We start from the raw sequence: 24,471 nt of genomic DNA, 5'->3' as shown, positions 1-24,471 counted from the left end.
TGTTCTCAAACTTTTTCCTGTCAAGGAGTCCCAAATTAATATTATGCCTGCCTAGGCTATATTTGCAGGAGTGAGCTGTTTATAGGGCTATTCCAGGGTACCACCCTGGTTTTGAATATAGACATAGAAAGGTAGACACCTCATTCGCTGCTGCAATTCAGTGACCTGTATCGAACTGAGGGTGGAAGTGCGCCCCTTATGTAGGGATAATGTTATCAAGAAATAACACACTGCTGAATTCTGATTGACCAATCAGAATCAAGCACCCCTCACCAACCTTATGTATAACCAATGCTATATCTAACCAAAGCATGCCTCCTGTTGGGGAGCCCCAAAACACAAAAATAAAGTAAATAGAATACATTTGATAGGCTATAGGCCTACAGTATATTGTGTGATAATAAATAGGCCTAAATTAAAGAGGTTATTTCAATCTGTGATCACTCGTGACTCGTGTGCGCGCAACATAGCACCACTAGCACATCCCTGGCTATTTGTCTTTAATAATCCCAATATCTGAACCTGTTTTGTGCCGGACCCCATTACCAGATTATTTTGGGCTTGTTTTCCTAGACCTGTTTGCTTATCTCCCAAAATCTGGCAACGCTGCTCTCCTCGGCGTTCCAATCTGCTATTGCAATATTCCCCACGCAGGACTGTCAGGAGTGAGGCAGTTCGCAAAGAAGCGCGCAGAGCAGAGAGAGCTGGAGACTGATATAGCTCATTCTAATATTTACCTAGACAAGACCAAAAACATAAAGGACTTTTCATCGATTATTAATCAGACAAAATAACAAAACAACGACCTTTTCTTTAAAAAAAAAAAAGATTAAAAACGACATTAAAATAACACAGATGGCTTGATATGTGAATGATTTGCGCCGCCGGTCGGAGCTTGAATCAACCGCGTTTCCACCGGTTCGAGATGCACCGGGCTGGTCGGTGCCTCCGTCGCCGACACAAGCAGCTGCAGCAGCCGCAGGAGAACAGCACAATCACCCGCACCGCCGTCACCACCGGAACGGTTCATCCACCAGCACGAGCACCGCCGCCGCTATGGTGTTCAGACGGAGGGCGAGGTAAAGGACGGGTTGTGCCGATCCGAGAGGAGTCGGTACCGTAGCCGACTGTGTGTGTGTGTGTGTGTGTGTGTGTGTGTGTGTGTGTGTGTGTGTGGGTGGGTGGGTGGGGGGGGGGCGTGGGGTTTCTTTTTTGCAGACCGAGATTCAGATTGGAGCGTGGCGGACGAAAGACCTGGAGTTGTTTGTGTCTGTGTGTGTGGAGAGGTCGTTTTATTTGTTTTTTTAGACACGATTTATATTTCGTTTTTGCCGTCGGTCTATAGTGCGAGCCGCTCCAACCAGGCAGCCACACCGGTAGCGAGGAGATCAAAACCAAGCGTTATGTTTGAGAGACGGACGGACTGTCTGTGAGGTGAATTGATAGGCGACGCATGGCTTGTCAAAGAAACGGCGAGAGGGAGAGAGAAAGGGGTTGACCGTTGAATTTAACATAAACACCTTTCATTATTCAACTAGGCTACATTGATACAATATCCATCCGCGAAGCATGCCATCGCCTAGCCCCTCTCGGAACCCCCTGGGTCAGCCCAATCCGAACCGAACCGGGCTGACCCGTAGGGTTCCTGGTCAAGCTAAGATTTTTCAATGCGATTGTTGGGACGCGGATATACTCAAACTCATCGTTTAGTCCATCGGCGCGGAATTAGGACGCTTTTTATTGTGTTTGTTTACGGATGTGCGAACTATAAGTACCTTACATACCTCTGATAAAATCTCCTGTGTCGCGGAAGCCGTTAAGTATTTTTAATCCATGTTTGATTAAAAATGTCGCTTTGATTTCTTCTTGTTTATTTACCGTTTATTGTACCGCCTCTCGATGTGCGGTTGGCTTTGCGGGCTATGTCCCTTCCTCTGATCTGCTCCGTCATAGCTGTAGCACCACTAGCTAGCCAGATAGGCGGTACACGAGGTGTCAATAAACAAGGTAGGAAGAAGCGACATTTTTAATCAATCATGGATTAAAAATACTTAACGGCTTCCGCGACACAGGAGATGTGTCGGTATGGTATGTAAGGTACTTATAGTTCGCACATTCGTAAGTCAATACATAAATAACCATGGTAAAAGCGCGCAGAAGTCCGTAACATGGCTTGTTTACATTGTATTTGTTTGTGCGTAACTGGCGACAGCCCCACTTGAAGCAGGACCCAATGCAAGTAAAGTCTTAAAAGTGTCAGAAACTTTACTACATTCGGGTTCTGCTTGCGGGGCTAGCCATCGCCTAATGGTGTACATTGAAACTCATTGCAGTCGGCATATCGGCTGCTTTGTCAGCTCTATATGAGAGGGGCCCGGGGAGAGAGGATGGATGGGATAGGGGTGATGGTGGCCGGTGGGACCTGCAGCTTTATGCACGGATGGGTGGATATGGATGATGTAGTTTCTCTCTTGAATGCACGCACGCACGTCCACCACCTCATAATAATGCGGACTGTATTTATAGGCAATTATGTTTTTGAGCTTTTTCGTTGTATAGGCCTGATATACTGTATAGGAGGCACACATGGAAGCTGGCACATAAGTGAAACTGGATTTTTTGTAGTGAATGCTTCATACCACGTGGTGTTATTGTTGTTTTTTAAACTTAAAAACCAGGTTTTATGTTCAGGACAGACGTCTGCACATTCTAGAATAATTTAATAGACATTTCTTGGGACATAGGATGATAGGATACTGATGACGGTGGCATTGTTCTGTCTGTCTGACTTTAGGTACACGCCCACCACCATACCCTAGAGCTCTTCCACTTGCAGACCGTGGCAGAGACAAACACACAATCAGATATCATATTCATATTTTTGTTTTGTCTTAAATACCTCATTACTTATTTATTTGGCCGATACATTGTTATATTATTTAATTGCAGTGAACCTATTTATTAATTAATGTTGGATACAGAACAATACCGTTTCATATTCTGAATCGGTGGTTCTCAACATTTTCAGGCCAAAACCCCCCAAAATAATATGTTTACTGGGGACACCCCGCCATGATAAGCACTTGGAATTGTAGGAGTTGAAGCATTGCATTTAGTTTGACTCTGTTGAACGGATAAATATTGTGACAACTGAAAATAGCAGATCTACAAGCTCACTCACAACGCCAAAAACTATAAATCATGTGGGGGACCCCCCCTGGGAGTCCAACCCACAGGTTGAAAACCACTGTTCTAACATCATGGCTGTGGTTGTGAGAGTTGTTAAAGGTGTTCTCTCACCTTGTAAAGGAACACAGTGAAAACACACTGTGGTCTAGTAAAAGGCTGTCTTGCACCCTGGCCGGGTGTTTATAGTATAAACTAGAGGCTGTTATCTACTCTGCAACTGAGCAGGTTTGATAAGGCTGTTTGACTGTTTGTTGTCCCACTTTATAAAGCTGGAAATATAATGTCTTAGGCCAGTGTCTGAACCTCACAGGAGACATCATCCCCCACTTGTCAAGTGGCCAGTCCAGGCCTGATAATCACCGACCAAGTTTGCAAAGCTGTGCTTCGAACGATGATGTCATGTTGTCCTGTTTAACTTTCAATGTGATCTATCCATGCCGATCATGTTTCCGTTTACAACTCAATGTGTCGGCGGAAGTGTCTGGTCGAGCAGAGGAGGAAAAGCCTTCTTGCTCTCTGCTGCCAAAGGACGCCAGGGGTACTTTTCTCTGCTTGCGTCGAGGACCGCTTCTTGCTTGCGTTGCATACCCTTAGTGGTTACCCAACCCGCTTATCTCCTTATTTTAACTTTTTGTGGTTTTTTTGTAAAGTAACGCACTACTTGATCGTACTACATCACACAAAAGCATCAAAAGTAGCATATACAAGCTTGAAACGCGGTGTGAACTGTGAAGCAACACGTTTTGAGCTTGTATATCTGCTACTTTTGATCATTTTCAATTTGAATCCTGAAAAGTAACAGTTTGGACCCAAACAGCAGTGCACACACCCCAATATTTCCGAGAGGCCACAATTTGAAGGAAAATAAAATAAATCTCCATAATTATGCAAATCAAATAAGATGGTATAGAGCCACATGTGAAAATTGATATTTTTTTTTAATGTTGTTTCCGACTTTTAGTGGAAAGGCCTAAAGCGTGAGGAAGCATATGATTGCTTCATGTGTTGTTCCTGATGGATACATCTTTAGTTATTGGATATCCAAGACATCTATATTCCTCTTTGATTTGAACAGGTGCTGTGCTTGTCTGTGCTTGAGTGTTCATTGGACTCTGAGAGAGAACAAGTATAACTGTGTATTTGGTTATTTGTCCAAAGTCTGTCACAATTTTTACATAATCGCCTAATCGCAATACAATGTGGGATAATCAGTTATTTTATGTTTTGCATATGATTGTCCTAATAATTTTCATGTTGAACATGCTACATTTTCTAAAGATAGTTGAAATAGCAGAACTACAAGCTCACATTTATTGAGCCTAGACTATTTCTTAAATCTTTTAACTTAAGAAGTAAATGTCCCGTATAAACCCTATCCCGTATAAAGTTCTAAGCTATATCAGTAATTTCTTTGAATATTGAAGTTATTTGTCATTTCAGATTTTTTGGTTTACGAAGCCTTTTTATTATTATTATTATTACTTTTTTTAATATTTTTTATCCCACGATTTTGTAACCCATTTTTCACCCCTGTGTCAATCATCTAATGTGATCCTGGGCTCTACACACCCTCCACCAACCTAGTCCCCATATATGGGGGAAAAGGGGAGAGCAACGGACTTGAACTCATGCCTGAGTGTCCAAGTTGCTCCTTTACACATGACAGGGGGTTTACGAAGCCTTAAGTTAAAACCAAACTAGAAATGTAATTTATCTTAGCCTAATTTGCATGTTCCCAATGTGCAATGCCAAAAACACAATTCAAATCGCTAATTGCCAATTATTTGAGTGACAATTTAATCGTCATGACAAAATGCCATGATCGTGACTGACAGCTCTACTCTCTCAGAGCACAATTACTGTGCACTTTCCCACAGCGGAACAACTCTGTCTCTCTTGCTGCTGCAGTCTAGACTTTGAAATTGTTTCCCTATCGAGAACCGTGTGTGAAAAAAATTGACCAAAGTTCATACAGATGCAGACACTTGTTCTGACCACTTCCTCTTGTTGCACGTTTGGTCGCATTTCCTCACAAGCTCCAGTTATACAACAGAAAAGCATAAATAAATCTCTTGTGCCATACTGGCTCAGAGCCTTGGCCTAATAGCTAAAAACCTGAATATCTTCTTCCCTATCCTAAAGAGGATTTTTCTCCTTTAGGCTACTGGCTAAGATTTTGACTTTCCACACAGAAAACCCGAGTTCGATTCCTGGTCGATTCACACATTAGTCTGACGTCCCGTTAGTTTGACTTAACCTGCATCCAGACAGTCGCGTCACGAAGATGCAAGAGCAGGAGTGCTCCGTCTGTCCGTCCGTCACCAGCTAATCGTTACACACCATCTCTATAGTCATGTGTTCAAGACGGATCTGTCTGATATTTCAGATTCCATCCAAATTGGCTAATATTGGCTTTCAAAATTTGTGCCATTTACGTGAAAGTGTGCCATTTATGTTAAATATTTCACAGACTTTCCTACTAGGCTGAGGAACATATCCCACCCTTTTCACATTGGCCTGTTATAGCACCACCAACAGGTGTTTTTTTGCAAAACACATTTTTGGAACAATGCCTCAAATCATCCAATTGCCTTCCAAGGCAAGAAGAAATTCCACCCTTTTCACATTGGCCTAATATATATAGCACCACCAGGAGGCCACAACCTGACCTGCCCTGGTGGAGACCTGTGCCCAGAGGGGCACTTTTTCTAGCTTGTAATCAAATATAAAGCACTGCACAGGCTGGACCCAAAGTTACATTATATACTGTAGTTTACAGTGTCTAAATTATTGAGCCATCAGGACAATGTGAGATCGATCTATCAGGACTTCTGACCAAGGCCTGGCTGCTGTGTAACTGTCCCACAAATCAAGGCTCACAGTTGCAGTGCAGCCTCCCTCCACTCTACTCTATGGAACTACATTCCCCTTGCAATATAAAATAGAAGCGCAGTCACCGCCAGTTGATGCTTTCTTGCACAGATGTGTTCGTCTTCTGTGCCGTTTTTAATGCCCGTTTTATCCAGTTTTTTGTTTTGTAACCACTTCAAACTCTTATCGTTGCTGCTTTTTTTGTAAATTAACACCTCTTTACTTCATCATACTACACTACAACTTCACCCAAAAGTAGCAGATCAGCAAGCGTTTTAGTCTTGCGGATCTACTACTTTTGACTTTTTATGTTTTGTTGTGGCTTTCGCCTTTATTTTATATATTTTATGGAGGGATAGACAGTATAGGCTGACAGGAAATGGGGAGAGAGAGAGTGTTGCAACTTCTTGTTCCAAAAGGTGCTTCATAAACAGAATGTAAATGAACAGGTTAGGAATAAGGTTAGGTTTAACCGTTTAAGCATACTTTACTTACCGGTAGGTTACTTTAGGAATACCAGGCTGAGCAGTTCTGCCGGCTGTATGCCCGGGGCGAGTTGGTAATGGGGTGAGGAGGTTCCAAATGGACCCTTTATGGGTCTGTAACTCTTGAGAGTGTAGCTGTAGCCTACTCATGGAACCAAATGGTTCCTCTCGAGTCCATTGGGTTAGTACAGTACCATTAGTACAGTCTCAAGATTTATGGGGATCCTTGCAATTAAAACGTTCGAGAATCCCTTGCCTTATACAGACAACATAATTCGTTTTAGCAGTGGAAACATGCGGCGGACAGTTTTTTATGACTGTTAGTGCGTCGTAGAGAGGCCCCCTCTATGCACTGGAACAGGAGTCAGCCCATAGAGCCTGTTCTGGATGAGAGAAAGACTTTCAGCAGATAATACCCTGGGAATGGGATACCAATCATACCATACTGCACTGATCTGTACTTCTATGACTCATACTGTCTCTCACCGTCTGGTCTGTCTCTCTGTGTCTGTCTGTCCTACACTCTGGCAGGCCTGTCTGTTTGTCTTCACCCACTCTCTCCGAAAAGCAACGAAAGTGTTTTACCCTGCCCTAATTATTTGTTCGGCCCAAAATATTGTGATTGTTGTCATGATTTGTGACAATCCGAGTTGCCTTTGTTTGAGACTTACTTTGAATAAATACTTTTTGAAATCTCTATGGGGAAAATGCATATGGGAATTATCGTCATGTAAGGGGACGGGACTGCGACGCTCTATTAGACGTAAATAAATTGTGTGTGTGTGTGTGTGTGTGTCTGTGTGTGTGATCAGGAGGATGCGGTGGCTGGCGTGCGGTCGCTTCGGTCCGCTGTGGCTCTGGAAGGCTCTGCTGGTGTTCGTGGTCATCGCCTTCGCCGGGCAGCTCCTGGGCCTCATCTTCAACAAAAGGTCAGATGTTGGGTCGTCTACTCCAGTGGTTCTCAACCACTTTTTCCTCCAAAAAAAGATGGTGATCCTGACGCAAACCTTTTATTTCTTTTTGTGGTGCAACCACTCCTATAGACCAGTAGCCTCGGAAATCCAGACGTTTTTATTTCCAGGGAGAAAAAGAAAGTCTGGGGCCGAGTCCACTTAAATTCGGCATACAGTAGCGCAAACGTCGCTCACTCTCTGCTGATTTCTGATCGTCTGCACCTTTGGTAAATTGACGTACACACGCACGCACGTACACACGCACACTCCTCTCTCTCTCTATCGCTCTAATTAATTAGTCTCATGTCCTGCAGTTGCGTGTAGTTTCTCCTTGCGGATCCTCCCGGGAGCTGCCTATGCCATAGAAAGCATATAGGTGAGTTCCAGTCTAATATACCAGTGGTTCCCAAACCTTTTCATGTCAAGGACCCCCAAATTGACACTAATTAGCCCGTGGACCCCCATTTGAAAAGATGGGGGGAAGATTTGTACGGCTCCAGGTGATTCTCAACCCTTTTAATTTCAAGGACCCCCAGTTTGAAATGCATTAGTCTACGGACCCCCATTTAATGGCATTTCTATCTCTGGGACCCCCAATTTATATTGTAAAATCAATGTTAATTTAACTCTGAGATTTGTACACTCTGAGTTACAGTCCCATAAGGGTCCATTTGGTTCCTAACTGTGATGTAGCTGGGGACCCCCTCCTTCAAGGACCCCTGGGGGTCCTCAGACCCCACTTTGAGAACCACTGCTATAGACGGCTATGTGTGTCTCTGGGCTGTGTCCCTGGCTGTGTCCGAGCACGAAAATAGGCCCGGCAACCTGGGCCGTTCCTGTGGGTCTGGAACTTCCGGGGACCCCCACACGGAATTGCACCACTCTTCACACGGGTGTGATTTATTTATTTTTTCTTTTTAGCGTCGTTATGCCAATTAATTCCTCCCCACACACATTGCTGTGTCACTGCTGTTGTATCCCACTGACTCACCTACCAGTGAGGAGCCCCCACCGGGAGGACATACATAGAGCCTTGTCCTACTCCTCCCGCCCAACACTCCCCTTCGATAGGCAGGGGGGGTGTTGTCACTGGACTCCGTACAGTGATAATTATCACCCTCCCCGCCCGGCTTCCTTTCCCTGAACACGGGCCATCTGTGTTTATAACCCACATTTTTGTAACCCACATTTTTGTAACCCATTTTTCACCCTTATCTAATGTGATCCTGGGCTCTACACACCCTCCACCAATCTGGGGAGAGCAACCGACTTCAACTCATGCTTCCTTCATGCCTGAGTGTCCAAGTTGCTCCTTTACACCTGACAGGGGCGTGGAAGGAAGTAAGGAACACGTTATTCCAACCAGTTCCTTTCCCCTCCGTCAGGCCCCCGGCTGGCCAGGGGGAGGCATTCAAGCTTTTTAACCTGGGCATTTCCCAGAATATAATTTGTCAGTGTTCCTTGTTCCTTCTTCCTTGTATTATTATTTTTACGTTGCTCGTCTGGTTACATTTGGTAATGTGACATATGGCTGAAAAAAGGCTGAGAGACACTTTTTGTTCACAGCACACACCCGACAAAAGACCATTGATATGAAATATTGATGATATGAGTTCAATAGAATTGTTTAAATGCAATGCACATGTATGTGACTTTGTTATAGACTAGTCCGACGCTACATTATGTGACTTTGTTATAGACTAGTCCGACGCTACATTATGTGACTTTGTTATATACGTCACTACATTATGTCAGGAGATATAGTAAGGTTGGCCCTTGGGTGTTTTAATATTTTCTAATATGGCCCCCTTTGAAAAAAGTTTGGACACCCCTGGTATAGACACAAAAACAAAGCCGAATGCACCGCGATAGATTCGAACCCCTAGACAACATATGTAGCAAAGAACATCTCTTTGAAAGCTAAATAATCTGTGAAAATGCATTGAATCATCAAACAACTTCCTAAAGTTTCTATGGGGCCTTGCTATTTCTGTATCCCTTTGTTTTCTGCCAGTTTCCAAGGCCGAATTTAGCACATTAAACCGGGCGAGCATTTGTGTGATTTTTAGAGAGATGCGTGCTATGGGCTTGTAGATTTTAAGCTTGAGTGTTTGTGCAAATCTTTGAATATATATATAGGTTATTTTAAAGCAAGCATTTTTTAATCAAACTTGACAAACGTTTTTTTTCTGAATTTGTAATGGTTGAATACCAGACAGAATCGGTGTTCCCCAGGTAATATCACATGGCAGGATCAATGAAAGTCCCAAATTAACTTTCAAACATCTTTGAACCCAACCGGTCACCTCACTCCCAGTCCCTGTTTGTTCAGGGATCTGTGGAAATTATGTGCATAGTAATAATTCAGTCATATTTTGCTGACCCGTTGCTTTAATGTCGATGCTACGACTGAAAGCACTTCATCTTCAGCATGCACTGATGCATATTCATAGGCCTATTTTTAATTTCCTGTTTGTATACAATAAGCCACAGAGTCACACAAATAGCTGTGGACATACAGGAAGGGTCGGTGCCCAGCGGAGCGGAGACTACAGATGTCCAGGAAGGGACTCGAGAGGGATGGGGAGGGAGAGATGGAGAGAGACTAGAGACACAAATGAAAAGAGCTTCTTTAACCCATTAAGACCGAAGGCTGATTAAAAAATGTCTTCTAAGCAAAGAGTAACAGAAGGCAAGGCTTGCCACTTAAAATGTCATCAATACAGTGGAAACAATAGCAAGGAACAGCAATGTCCGTGTTCACCTATGTGTGTGCCTATTTATGTGTTGGTTCATGAGCACCAGTATGACTACCGTACCAGTAGGGGCGCTGTTGTGCCAGAAACAGAGAGAGAGAGAGAGAGAGATAGTATTAGTGCTGCACTGTTGCCTGCTAATGAGAGAGAGAGGAGAGGAGGGGGGAGAGGGGAATTGCACCACTCAGTTCACACGGTGTGATTTTTTTTTTTTAATAGTGAAAAAAGCAGACCTACAAGCTCACAACACAACTTGTCTTGAATCTTGATGAGAAGCGTTGTGAGCTTGTAGAGCTCAGCTGCTTTTTTTAAATGGATAAGCAAACTGCAGACGGGCCATTTCTGTGGAGCGTGCTTCCAGTCTTGACAGGACAGGCTGAACAGGCTGGACCAGTGTGATGATTGCAATTAATGATTTTAAAACCTGTACAACAGGAAGGTGTTTGATTTGATTTAGCAGAACTGCAGCAGCAGACCTGCAGTATCTGTTTGTTCCATCCAGATGTGTGTGGAGCATAATGTTTGGTTTCAGGGACAGAAAGCAAGACATTTCCCAGGTGACCTGAGAGGTCTGGATGGTTTATGATGTAGCGCAAGATTATACAACATTATAGTTGGCTTTATGACCAGGCTTTAAAGGAGCAGTAGCACTTCACTCATTTACAACCTTAGCTTGATATCATCGTATCTCACTAATGCTCATAGGTAATTTAAAGACCTAGTGAAATGAAAAATACATTAATCACACTCTTAGACCATTTCCGTGCTCATCATATGGGCATACCTAACAATGGGTGTCAAAAAAAGTCCATAAAATCTTCCTTTAAACGTACTGCGTGATGACGTGTCGAGGCTCACATGCATATTAATTCATCTTGATTTCATTCCACTGTATTATTCCCATCTCTGCACGTCCGTCCAAACACAGCTGCTGATGATTACAGAACTACTCTGGATGTCATTTTGAATGAGACTAAAAACAGACAGTATTGACTTGTTTAAACGTAATCATCACGCTAAAATATGTATCTGAAAACATTATAGAGTAGAAATAAGCCACATAGCAGTACACTGGCAGAGCTGGCCGACTGTCTGACTTGTAAACAAACAAACACTCCATGCGTACGTGGGCGTGCGTGTAGCAGAGCTACCGTCCCATCGCCTGAAGGAATGCAACACTTTTTTTTTAATGTTTTTTTTGTGGCTTTCGCCTTTATTTTATATTTGTTATGGAGGGACAGGCAGTAGGCTAGTCTCGCCTTACCGGAAGAGGTCTCATGAGTATGCGATAAAGCAGAAGTGGAGCCTCCTCGCCACTTCCGTTTCGTCTTTACAGTCGCGCACATTTATCCAAATACAAATAGAAAACATCTAAGCATATATGTATAGCTTGTTGCTTAGCAGAAAAGGAAATAAAATATATATTTTCGTGAACGGAAGGGGGGGGGGTCACTCTTTTCAATGAACACAATATTGCTTGAGTGTGCTACAGTATGTTTTGCTATTGGACACCTGGCTGCCCTCTGGGTACTGATGTTGTGAATTACGTATGGCCAGTGGTTTTCAAAGTACTCAACCTTATTGTTTCAGTCAAAGTAGCCTATAGGTATTCAAACTCAATTTTAAACATGTTGGATTCATTGACAATTCCTGTGCTTGGTTCTGAACTGGTGAGTGATATTGTCCTTTGAATGTGTGAGGGGTGTATGTCTTTTCAATTACTTTGTTTGTACGTTTATAATGAAAAATCACACCCGTGTGATGTGAGATATAGATAAGTGAGATCATCATGACATAAAATAGAGTAGACACTAAGCCGATTTGCTTGACACTATGACGTAAATGTTCCCAATTGTCAATGGGAATTTAATGTTTGTGTAAGACGAAAATCTACACTAATAGCTGAATATAGGAGGGGATAGCGCCCCTCAAAAAAAGAAAAAGGAAAAATACCCTCCCACATTACATTAAAAGGACAACATCAGTCACCAGAAGCAGCCAGGGACATGTGTTTTCAATGAATCTGGTCATGGTTACAATGGAGTTTGAAATTACAATGGGTTTATATGGGAACGGGACGTGTCTGATAAAATAAAATATAAATAAAATATTGAATCAAGCAACTGAAAACTGTCGGGTGCACACAAAAGCCTGAGCAGACCTGAAAATGACCGCAGGAATGTTTTAAAGTGAAATAAGTACACAGTGCTTAAGTGCATGCACTGTCCACTGCGATCGTTTGATCCTTATTATGCATGGCTGGACAGATGGCAGTAATGACAGAAGAATGCATTTATAAGCCCTTGTCCACAGCTGTGAGGCAATGAAGCCACATGTATACCAGAAAAATGAAAGAGAGCGAAAATGAAATTAAATGAAATTAAAGAAAATAGAAAGGAAGCAGCATCAAGTGGCCTGACACTATGACTCATGGTTGGCGGTATCACTTCTGTTGAGGAATTTCTGATGTGCTTAGTCAGTCAGACTTTCTCTCTTGAAAAAGGAATTGTAATCTCAATAGCATAAGGAATATAGAACAACAGACAGACAGACGGGTGTGTGGCCACAGACCTAATGAGGCAGAACCACAGAGCATTGCAGACTATTGCCATAGCAAACTAATAGCCTGGTTGACCTGTATGCCTGTGTGTGTGTGTGTGTGTGTGTGTGTGTGTGTGTGTGTGTGTGTGTGTGTGTGGCGCGGCGCGTGCACGCCTGTGCGGCTCGCTCGCTTGCCCCCACAAAAGAGCTCATTCACTGGTGGTTATCAACATATGTTCTGGGAGAGATACATTGGGCTGTATTTTGCGTGTCTTAAGTACCAGGTCTTATTCCCTAACTTGAGTAAACTAAAGACCTGGAGGTGTGTTCAATGCCATTTGGCTATTCTGAGTGGCCAAAGAGCATTGATCACGCCTCCAGGTCTTTAGTTTACTCAAGTTAGGGAATAAGACCTGGTACTTACCTGACCTGGTACACGCAAAATACAGCCCATTGTGTCCATCGGACACAGTAGGATAGATAAAGATCAGCCACACTGGCTTCCTAAGGCTGATGGGGAAATTGAGGCGCAATGCAATTATGCAAAGTCAACGAGGGGCAATGGCGGACTTACATTAGCGCTTGGGTGATTCTTCAAAGGTTAGTGAAGCGAAGCTTATTTCAGGATTTCAATTCTCCGCAGTTAACGTGTCCGTGGTCAAGCTCCACAAGTATATCAGTAAGAGTAATTGTCGCAGTACGTAACTTTAGGAACTTGTTTGAAGCTGTGCATCGCACCCGAGATAAGGCTGTAAGGATAATCCTCCATTTACTGTATTACTGTTCACCCCTGCTGTTTATTATTTGTGATTTTGACGGTGGGATAGATTTGGGTGATCCTTACAACCCTTATTAAAATAGTCAAAAGCGAAAGTGGGTTCCACTGGAAGCTGAGAGCGAGCACCAACACAGATGCATTATGGGTAGCAGAGAGCCCCATTATCTCCTCCTCAACTTGGGAGAAGTGTTGCACTCAGCTAGCCTGTCAGGGCAGAAATGGGGGCCCGAAACCTTATATCTCCATGTTTCCACTTTTTAATCATGTTTCTTTTCTGTAAATTAACGCCCTCCTTCATCATACAAGAGAGTCGCACAAAAGTAGTGAAAATTGAAAATAAAAGTAGTGAAAATGGCGAACAAGCTCAAAATAATGTTTTTTTTTAATAATAATAATGATGATGATAAAAGGGACGGTTTTGGACTCACAAGGTTTCTGCCTGACAACAGTGAGATGTAAATAGAAGCATGAATATTTACCCTTCCAGGGGGTGCTCGGTAAGCTCTGCCGCGTGTCTGGATGCGACGCAGAGTTTGAGAGTGCTGCTTCTTATATGTAGCTAAACATATGGTTGCTGTCAGACGTAGTATTCATTATTATTATTCATAGTCTGGATTTTCGGTGGTGAGGTGACCACCGAACTACAACATGACGTCATGAGCCGCGGTGAAGAGCAAACCACCGCTCCAGCCCTTCTCTCTGTTTTTACTCACCACCGCTCAACGTTATTTCAGCTCCGGTGGTCAGCTCACCACCGGAGCGGTGGTCACCTCACCATAGAAAATCCAGACTATGAATGAGCCTTTAGACCAGAAACGGTGAAAGCTCTTGTTAATACTTTTCATTGGTTTAATATATATACAATTATGCAGAGGAAGGCTTGAAGCTGAAACAAGAATGTCCTCAATGGACAGAACGTGAGTCTTGGCTATCATTCTTCACATGCTATTGTTGCCGTTGCGCAGAAACCTCAAATGAATATCCTACCTCATCATACAATGGGATCTACAAGCTCACAACATGTGGCGATGTGATGTGCCGTGAGCTTGTAGATCTGCTATTTTCATTTTTTTTTAACTGTAAATGGACATAAAAGGTTTCCACCTGGCACCATTGATCGCGTGTGACTGGAGTTGTGCTCGCATCCCTCTGGTGTTAATATTCACAAAACCCCCAGGGCCACTTAACCACTTTAACTTTCACTTTGAAAATGGTTCAGAAATGGAGAGAACAGCAGATGGCTCACACGTCTCGCTTGTAGATTAGATTTCAGCTTTATGAAGATGAGATTAAAAATGAGTCATCGTAACTCATAAACGTTTCTCCTCTCATCTTCAGTATCTCGTTTCCTAAAATGCACGTTTCACCTGCTGAAAAAGACGTCTTGACTATTGGTGCTTAGCATAATTAAAACAGTCAGGCCCTGTGCAGTTCCATGCATGTTTCACCATTGTGGAGACAAGGGATTTCACGAGCTTGTTGGAGTGCAGTCGGTGTGCACTGGCTTGTCTGCTAACAATTTTCAATCTGCCTCTGGCTTTATCTTTATCTGAACTACTTGAATGACCATAATAAGTAATCACTGGCGCGTACTGGCTGCTTCCTCTCCGGGTGCTCCTCTCCCATCCATTCCTCTCCTCGCCATTCCCCTCTTCTCTCCTCCTCTCCATTCATCTCCTCTCGCCTCCTCTCATCTCTCCTCTCCTCCTAATGTTATTGTTTTTGTTGCACCCCTGCAGCATTCTGCAGCAGTGCAGGTCTTGCATGGGCATTGGGCAGTGGTGGATATACTGTAGTATTGACTAAATACATTTACTCAAGTACTGTACAATTTTGAGGTACTTTTACTTTACCCGAGTCATGTCCATTTTTCAACAGTTTAGACTTCCTCCGCTACACCTCAAAGGCAAATTGTCTACTAAGGCAAGTTGACTATGACTTTACATTAGGGATGCATGATTAATCGGTAGCTTAATCGGAATAGGCCATATCGGCCATAAAAATGCCATATCGATATCTGATCGGTCTCAAAATAATACAGATTATTTAATCGTTCTACATACAATTTGTGTACTCCTCTCATTCAGCATTCATTCAGTTGTGAAAACAGACACTTGGAAAAGAGTGTATGCTATTTATTGATTGATTGAATACTTTATTAACAGGCTTTGGGCCAAGCCCATAGGGCCTAAGCTTGTTTCAATTGTGGTCCTCTGTATAATATCGGAATCGGTCGGAATCAGTATCGGCAGATATGACCCTGCAAATAATCGGAGATCGGTTATCGGATATCTGTAGTGCACCCCTACTTTACATATTTAGATTTCTTTACATATACATTCACCACTTAAGCAGTATTTCATAATACGTTGAAAATAGCTGCAAATATCTACAAGCAAGCACACACCATGACACCTTGTGAGCTTGACAACAGTTTTGACAACAAAAAGAAAAACTTGTGTAATGAGACATTCTGCATAATGAGTATACTTTCACTATTGTCAAGTGCATTTGTACTTCAAATGTTACTGTTTTTCTGCATTATGGTATTTCTGGTTACACTTCCTTCCTCTGGTGGTGCTTTGATGTGAGGATAACAGCGTTGGCGTGATAAGATGTGTGCTAATGTTACTGTTTACTGCGGCGCCCACCCTGCAGCCATATCGTTCTGTTGCAGTGTGTAGATCTCATAGGAGTCTTGTTGGCTTTGTTGTTATGCGATAACGAGACAAGAACACGTTGAGAGCAAACCAGTGCACTGTTATAATCTCTGCGTGCGTCTGTGGGGGTGGTCCACAGCCTGGTTTTAAAGATGTGGTGAAATGCGTTTTCCACACTTTTTTAGAGTATATCCATGGTCATAATATAGACATAACAGTAGATGACACGGAAATTGACGGCGTATATCAAAAGTCCCTAAAAAGCCAATCTTATGAGCGTGATGACATAGACTCTTATGAATAATCGTGATTTCATTCACCTGTTTGATTCCCATAGCTCTGCACATTCCTCCAAACACACCAGATTTTAATTGCAGAGCTACTCCGTTTTGAATCTCATTGAGGATGTTGAGGTTAGAAATGAGCAACGTGGTAACAAACATGCCTCACACTGGCTGTCTCTCTCTCCCTTGGGCAGCATGAGTGGAACGTGTTTTCGGAATAAAACCTTACTGTATTATAGCAAGCCTCTTATCGAGTTGCAAGGCTCTCAAAACAACAGGAACTACACAGCACTATTTTCTATATGTAGCTCAGTGTCTCGCTTGGATGACAGGTAGATCTTTGTTCTCCCATGGAGAGACTCAAGTTTGAATCCTGGGTAGGATGATAAAACTTCAAGGAATATGTAGCTTTAATTTGTGAAATGTATACTAGTAATTATTGTACTAATATTTGTACCCTGTAAAGTGTAATAAACCTAAAGTAAAACTGTAGTGTAATGAAAGTATAGAATAGTTTCCCTTAGATTTACAGTGTCTTCAGATCAATTGGGAATAACAGCAGGGGATAACATGCCTCCTAACTCACTGCATGGTTAGGAGATGGCATGCTGTTAGACTATTAATCCACTCCACTGAGTTTCATACACAGTACAAATCCCCTGCATTAATGCTGCGATCCAGAACTTATTACAAAGTAGGGCATAAATGTAGTGGAAGTGATATTTATTTGTTGTTAAAGATTTAAATGAGCGTTAAACAGCTCTATAATAGTAATCATCACTGTAGAGTGTTTGTTCAGTAACAGGGGTCTCTCCAGCTCTTTTAACAAACAGAAAACACATGTTCAGGTCCAATCAGGAGAGAGAACTCGTACAGGAAAGGAAATATATATATATATATATATATATATATATATATATATATATATATATATATATTGTTCATACTCTATCATTCACGATTGGATGAATTAGGCAACCCGTCCCTCCAGCCCTTACTAGGCAGAAAATAAATTTTCTGCCTAGTAAGGGCTGGAGGGACGGGGAGACCCCTGTTACTCAACAAACACTCACAGAATCTAAAAACCTTTTTAATTATATTTTAAAAAGCTTAGTGCCAAGCTGCGAGCTTGTACTACTGATTTAGAAGGCATGCGTAGAATCGGCATCAGGTAATGAGTTTAAGCGGCTAAACTGACCGTCCCTGTCTCTTGTCTTCGTATCTCCAGCAGCGTCCAGCCGGCGCGGGGGGCCCTCTTCTCCTCGTCCCCCGACGCGCAGGGCGCGTCGCTGGGCTCCTGCCGGCCGCACACCCACGTCATGTTCCTGAAGACCCACAAGACGGCCAGCAGCACCGTGCTCAACATGCTGTACCGCTTCGGCGAGGAGCGCGAGCTCCGCTTTGCGCTGCCCGTGGGCTACCAGCTGGGCTACCCGCTGCCCTTCAACGCCCACCGAGTCAAGGGCTACCGGGGGCCTCGCGCCGTGGAGTTCCACCTGATGGGGAACCACATGCGCTTCAACAAGCCTGAGGTGAGACGCTCTTCTTGACTAGGGGCCCTATTTTCGTCAGTGCTAAACCCCTTATCCCTCAACCTCTTTGCCTGTTTTACTATTTTGAAAAACATTTTTGAATAGTTCAAATCGGCGATCTACAAGCTCACAGCATGTTGATGTAGATCGGCTAGTTGAACAATTTTAATGTATTTCAAAATAGTACAAAAAAAAAGGCAAAGGCGTTCAGGGATAAGGGGTTTAGCACTGACGAAAATAGGGCCCTATGGGACTCATTTTCTGCAACAAACCGTTCACTCAGATTTCTCAGGTTCTCCCTATGGGTTGCTTACTTGCTTCCCTCTAATTGCTTTTCACTATGTGATGACTATGCAGTGCAAAGGTTAAAATGTAATTTAGATGGCATGTTATTTAGACAGATGCCAGGTTCATTTGCTTACCTGGCATTCTATAGTAGTTTAAATGTGCAGATTATAGTTTTTTGATATTATATTGCTTCTTAGACTGATGCTAGAGGTTCTTTGTTTATCTATGATCCTAGATTACTGTGGCACTACATTGTCCCTCTGCGTTTGATGTTTGTATTTACCTTTCTTTACTGTAAGTTATGCATAAATAGCATCTGCTAAAATGCCTAACTTGTATGTGTTGTTTTACGGCCCTTAATTGTCTATATGGGGTTAAAATATTGGGTCAATCAGAAACAAAAACACAAGTTAAGGGCTTTTTTTGTTCTTCTTTTTTTTGTCCCAACCCCACATCTTAGCTTTCATATTGTTTTTCTTCATCAATAAACCAGTGGTTGTCAAAGTGGGGTCAGAGAACCCCCAGGGGTTCTTGAGGGGGTTTCAGGGGTCCCCAGCTAAATGTGTTAATAATAACATAGCATCAAAATCAGGTTAACCACTTTAAAACCTGTATATACATACCATTTAAAAATGTAATAAAATGGGGAATATGTTAATATTTTTAACAACACAGATCTGGGGTTCCCTGGCATAAAATCTCCTCAGGTGGGGGGGTTCCACAGCCAAATACACATGAATTGAAACATGACTCCTTGACATGAAAAAGTCTGAGAAGTAGTAGTAGTAGTAGGCTTTGTCTTTGCTGTTTGCTTAGTTTGCATAGTGTGGCTTTGCATGGACATGTGGTTAACTTGTCATAGCATACATACCGCTGTGTGAATGCAACTCACAAGCTCTTAACCAGTGTTGCCATGTCTGCTTATTATAAGCGTCTTTGGGTTTGTTTTTCTGTAGTTGTTTGCAAAGTATAGGTAGTTGTGGGGTTGGGGTTTTTGGGGCTTGTTTGTAAAATGTAGTTGCTTATTTATTCAAACTAAAGCACATAAACAAGCACTTTTCTTTTTTGTTTTTTCTTGAAAATTTGAATAATAATAATGTTCTGTTCTGGCACAGTGATGACATGTAGATGGCGGTCCACAGCCAAATACATGTCCGTCAGAGGGTCCTTGACGTGAAAAAGTTAGAGAACCACTGATCTATGGTTAATTCCTGCATTCCATTCTTGAAGGTTTTTCTGGTTCTTTTCTTTATTAACAAAGGAACACATTAACAAAGGAAACAAAACGGCAAACCTGTCCTCTGCCCTCTGTACCTGCTCAGAATAGCAGTTTGTTTGTTTTACCACGGTTAATGTTTGCACTTGGTGATCACTTATCAAGCTAAATGACACCTAGGTGCTCCGCCAAATCTACTAATCACCTGCTAATATGAAGCTTTAGCTTGTAGGTCTGCTATTTCCACAACGTTTGAAAAAGTTTGAAATCTTTCAACATGGAAACGATGATTACGACTAGGGTTGTCCCGATGACGTGACCGGAAATCGGGGGCCGATCACGTCATTTTCAAATGATCGGAATCGAATCGGGACATTTCTAGTATAAATATTATCATGATATTAGACTGGATATTGTCTCTGATTTTGGACATTGTACTATTGTGTTCTATGAAAATAGTATCGGCAGATACTCAAAATCAAATGATCGGAATCGGATCGGGAGCAAAAAATACGCGATAGGGACATCCCTAATTACGATGATTATGCCAAAAATTGCGATCTCAAAACAATTGCGATTACGGTATGTGTGATAATTGGTGCCGGGCCTAATCTGAACATGGTCTACGCTCTCCGTCGCCCCCCTGCAGGTGGAGAAGGTGATGCCGGCGGACACCTTCTACTTCTCCATCATCCGGGACCCCGTGGCCCTGGCCGAGTCCTCCTTCGCCTACTACAAAGAGGTGGCCCCGGCCTTCCGCAAGGCCCGGGGCCTGGGCGACTTCGCCGACGACCCGCGCCGCTACTACGACGCCCGCCTGCGGAACAACCACTACGCCCGCAACCTGCTGTGGTTCGACTTCGGCATGGACCACAACGCCAACTTCTCCCTGGGGCTGGCGCGCCGCGGCGAGGCGGCCGTCCGTCGGGCCTTCAAGGTAAGGCTGGCGGCAGACGGACGGACGACCGTTGACATTTACATACTTGTATCCATGTCTAAACAACAACAGCACTTTACTTTTTCATATAGTCCGGGTTACCACAAGCTTGTACTATCTGCTATTTTTTTGTACATTCTAAAAACGAATCTTAGTGTACACAACTCTTCTGCTGTGCGTAAAACATTTTCCGATGGGGGGTCCTTAGCACAAAAAAAGAGAAGGCCTGGATAGGCCTCATGTCTTAACGCTTTTAGGACTGGAACGCATCTGTGTCGCTTTAGCGTTTAATCACTTTAACCATTATTAAAAAGAATTGCTGTTGAAAATTTGCATTTACTAGCATTTTATTACAAGCTCATAGTCCGGCACAGAGTGCCACGCTAAGCCGCTGAGATCACTTTGCTTGTCCCCGTGGATTGGAAATAGGATTTACAAGGCTATCCGATGATACCGTGGATTACAGCACAGTTGTGATAATAATTATTACCCCTATTATTACTACAAAAACAATGTTTTATTGCCTAAACGTATGTATTCATTAGTATACCAAAATCCATTTAAAAATACTTAGCACAGTTCTCAGGTTCAAATATTGACATGCGATTAAAATGTGATTAATTGAGATTAATTAATTACAAAGCCTCTGATTAATTAGATTTTTTTTTAAATCAAGTCCCAGCCCTAATATACAGTATTTCACAGCATATCTTTGCTTCTGGGAGTTCCCTGAAACAACATAAGGAGGTCCCTGAAACAACATATTTTGAGATGGGGGTGTCGGCAACCAATTGCATATCATTTTTGGGGTCCTTGACATGAAAAGGTTTGATTCACCACTGATTTCAGAAAACTGTCATATTTAGAAGACATTGGTAGCATCTGTTCTCAGGTCTAAATGGGTTTTTTATCAACAGTGATCCATGTTCTCTGTGTCTCCAGCTCATCCTGGTGTCAGAGTACTTCGACCAGTCCATGGTGCTGCTCAGGCACGCCCTCTGCTGGCCGCTGGACGCCGTGGTGTCGTTCAGCCTGAACGCCCGCCAGCAGAAGCCCAGCGGCGGCGGCGTGGGGGGCGTGGCCGGCTCCTGGGTGGGCAAGGCGGCCGCGGTGGCCGCCGGCGTGGCTGTGGGAGGCGGCCGCCCGCAGGTGGGCATCATTACGTAACCGTCCAGACGCCATTATTTGAGATAATCGAATCGAACTCTATTTTTCAATTAATCTGAAAAGGATTTAAAATCGCCGAACACGTGAGCTTGTAGATTTTTACTCATGGCCTGTTTTGACCAAAGTATTTTTTTTTATTATTATGTCGATCATTATTTGTATTATTGAATTATTATTTGGATTATCATTTGGATTGTTAGATTATTTTAGATTTGGCTATTTGATCAAATTTTTTACATTCTTGAAGGTAAAAGAAATTATTCAATCAATGGCCTGTTTTTTTAGCTTGTTTTAGCTTATGCATGTTTCATGATAAATGTTTTTATGTGATGTATTCCCCATGCTTTTTGTTCTTGCTTAATGTAAATCGCTCTGGATTAAGAGCGTCTGCTAAATGCCTAAATTGTAAATTGTAATTTTACCATGAACCAGTAAATTATTGTTTTGAATTATTGCTACTGCACATTAACTGCGTTTTATGCATTCATTTATTTTTTAATTCAATCACTTCAACTGCCATCCGTTTTTGTTAATTATCTCTATTTTATTTTAGCACATTGTCAATTAATAAACTTCATTTTGTTTCTTTAACTTTGCTGCTATAACTGAATTGTGTGCAACCCCCCTTGCAGGCCAAGGCTCCGCCCAACCTGTCCCTGACGGCGGAGCAGCGTGAGAAGCTGCGGGAGTGGAACGCGCTGGACTGGCACCTGTACCGGGCCTTCAACCAGACCTTCTGGGAGGAGGTGGACCACTTCGGACGCGCCCGCATGGACCACGAGGTGGCGCTGCTCCGGTCGCGACGGGACGCGCTGGCCCACGTCTGCCTCCGGGACGGCGGCCGGCCCGTGGAGGCCCACCGCATCCGGGACAAGGCCATCCGGCCCTTCCAGAGCGGCCTGGTGAAGATCCTGGGCTACGAGCTCCAGCCGGGGCTGGACAACGCCACCACGCGGGCCTGCCTGCGGATGATCCGGCCCGAGATCCAGTACAAGGACGTGCTGGACGCCAAGCTGTTCCCGCGGGCCGCTCCGCCGGCGCCGCCCCAAGCCCCGCCGGGCCCTCCGGCGCCCAACCAGGGACACGGGATGATGATGGCGGCCGGAGGAGTCGGGCCGTACGTCAGACAGGACCCGTCCAGGACAGGACCACGGCTGGCATTCGGAGGAGGAGGAGGAGGTGGCAGGACAGCGGAGGAGGGGGAGGGGGAGAGGGACTGGGACGGCAGCCGGCTGGTGAGGAGCAACCGCACGTTGGTACGGAGGGAGGCGAAGGTGGCGAGGTTGAGATAGTGTGGGTCTGGGGTAGGGCTGGGCTTAAATTATGGACAAAATCAAAAACCTTTTTTGTTATTATTTTTTGACAATAATATCAATGTCCTTAAACGTTTCGTTCCAAAATAGACGATCTATTTTCAGCGAATGTTCGCCCCCCAGAACACTACATGACCATATCACATTACAATATCCGAAATCCCAGCCGATATCTACTCTCATATCACAAAAGTGTATATATATATATATATATATATATATATATATGTATGTATGTATGTATATATATTATGTATGTCGCCCAGCCCTAGTTTGGGGTGAGCCTGTGGACTCCTCGGTCACTCCGCCCCCGCCTACCAGCCGATCTACCTGCAGTACCTTTTCGCCTTTGAAACTCCTGGACCAATGGATACAGGACGCTGAGCCTGGTGTGGATTTTTACGAGAGAAAAATAGACTCGCTCGGAGAAGGAAAGGAAAAAAAAATAAAAACGTCCTCTTGCACTTCCACTTTAAAACATTCTAGCTCGGTTTTTGCTCGTTTTCTTAAGACTCGGAACGTCATTTTGTCTTTTATCTCTATTGTCGATGAAGTCCTGGTCGCGTTGACACGCTGGAGTATTATATTTCAGGGTGGATTTCGGAAATATACGCACTGAGTGCTACAGTAGAGTGCTTTCTGGTCATTGGTAAATGCAGTTGGCGCGTTGCTATTTTGAAAATTGTGTGTCTAGAGTAGACTAAGCTATGAGTGCTATAAACAAGGCAAGACGACTTAGACGAGGCTACTCCCTCTAAACGGTTGTTTATTGTTTCACCCTGGGCATTAGGCAGGTATAGGGGTCAATACATTAGTCTAATGTATTGTCTAATGCAGAGGTTCTCAACCTGTGGGTTGAGACCCCCAGGGGGATCCCCACATCTATTATTTTATTTATTTATGTTTAGTCCCCAGATGACATGAGAAAAAGAAAAGAGCTCACAGTGCCTTGCCACGCGTTGTGAGTTTGTAGATCAATATTTATCTTTTGGAACCGAGTCAACTTAAATGAAATTCCAAGTGCTTATCAGGGGAGGGGGGGGGGGCAGTTCAATTATGAATATTATGGGGCATCGTATCCTGGAAAAGTTGAAAACCACTGCATTAGAATCTAATGATTAGACCCCTCAGTCCGCAGGCAAGGTGTGTTGTTCTGAAAATAAGTTGAACTCTTGCTTGCTACCATGACGTTACTGCCAGAGCACTCTCACGTATTCTCAGAGCGTGTTATTTCCAAACACACACACAGTGAGTGAGCCGCCTCAACAGTTACAGAGCACCCACGAAGCCTTTGTGGCTTTCATAATGCAGGCAGTGTGCATGTTAAGTTATGTTCAGTGGTGGAAAAAAGTAGTATATCTCTTTACTTAAGTATCAATACTGCAATATAGAAATACCCTGTTACAAGTAAATGTCCGGAATTCAACATTTACTACGCGATGCATTGTGAGCTTGTAGAGCGTCTATTTTCAAATGGCCGAAATGGATATAGGGCTGAAGT

The 24,471-nt window shown here is 43.3% G+C and overlaps 1 protein-coding gene across 1 annotated transcript; it reads left to right on the top strand.

The window, feature by feature from the left end:
• Positions 1–743: 743 nt before the first annotated feature.
• gal3st4 (galactose-3-O-sulfotransferase 4) lies at positions 744–22,949 on the top strand (the record flags this gene model as incomplete). The annotated part of the gene is made up of 6 exons (XM_080792281.1): positions 744–1,079; positions 7,358–7,474; positions 17,746–18,049; positions 20,203–20,490; positions 21,433–21,639; positions 22,290–22,949. The coding sequence occupies exons 1-6, from the start codon at positions 1,057–1,059 to the stop codon at positions 22,947–22,949; spliced, it is 1,599 nt and encodes a 532-aa protein (XP_080648407.1). The 5' UTR covers positions 744–1,056.
• Between the last annotated feature and the right edge of the window lie 1,522 nt (positions 22,950–24,471).

This window comes from Protomyctophum bolini (assembly GCF_963924005.1).
Source record: "Protomyctophum bolini genome assembly, chromosome: 20".
In the NCBI taxonomy this organism is placed as follows: Eukaryota; Metazoa; Chordata; class Actinopteri; order Myctophiformes; family Myctophidae; genus Protomyctophum; species Protomyctophum bolini.
Note: the sequence above shows the minus strand (reverse complement) of the source record. Positions and strands in the feature narration are given on the sequence as shown.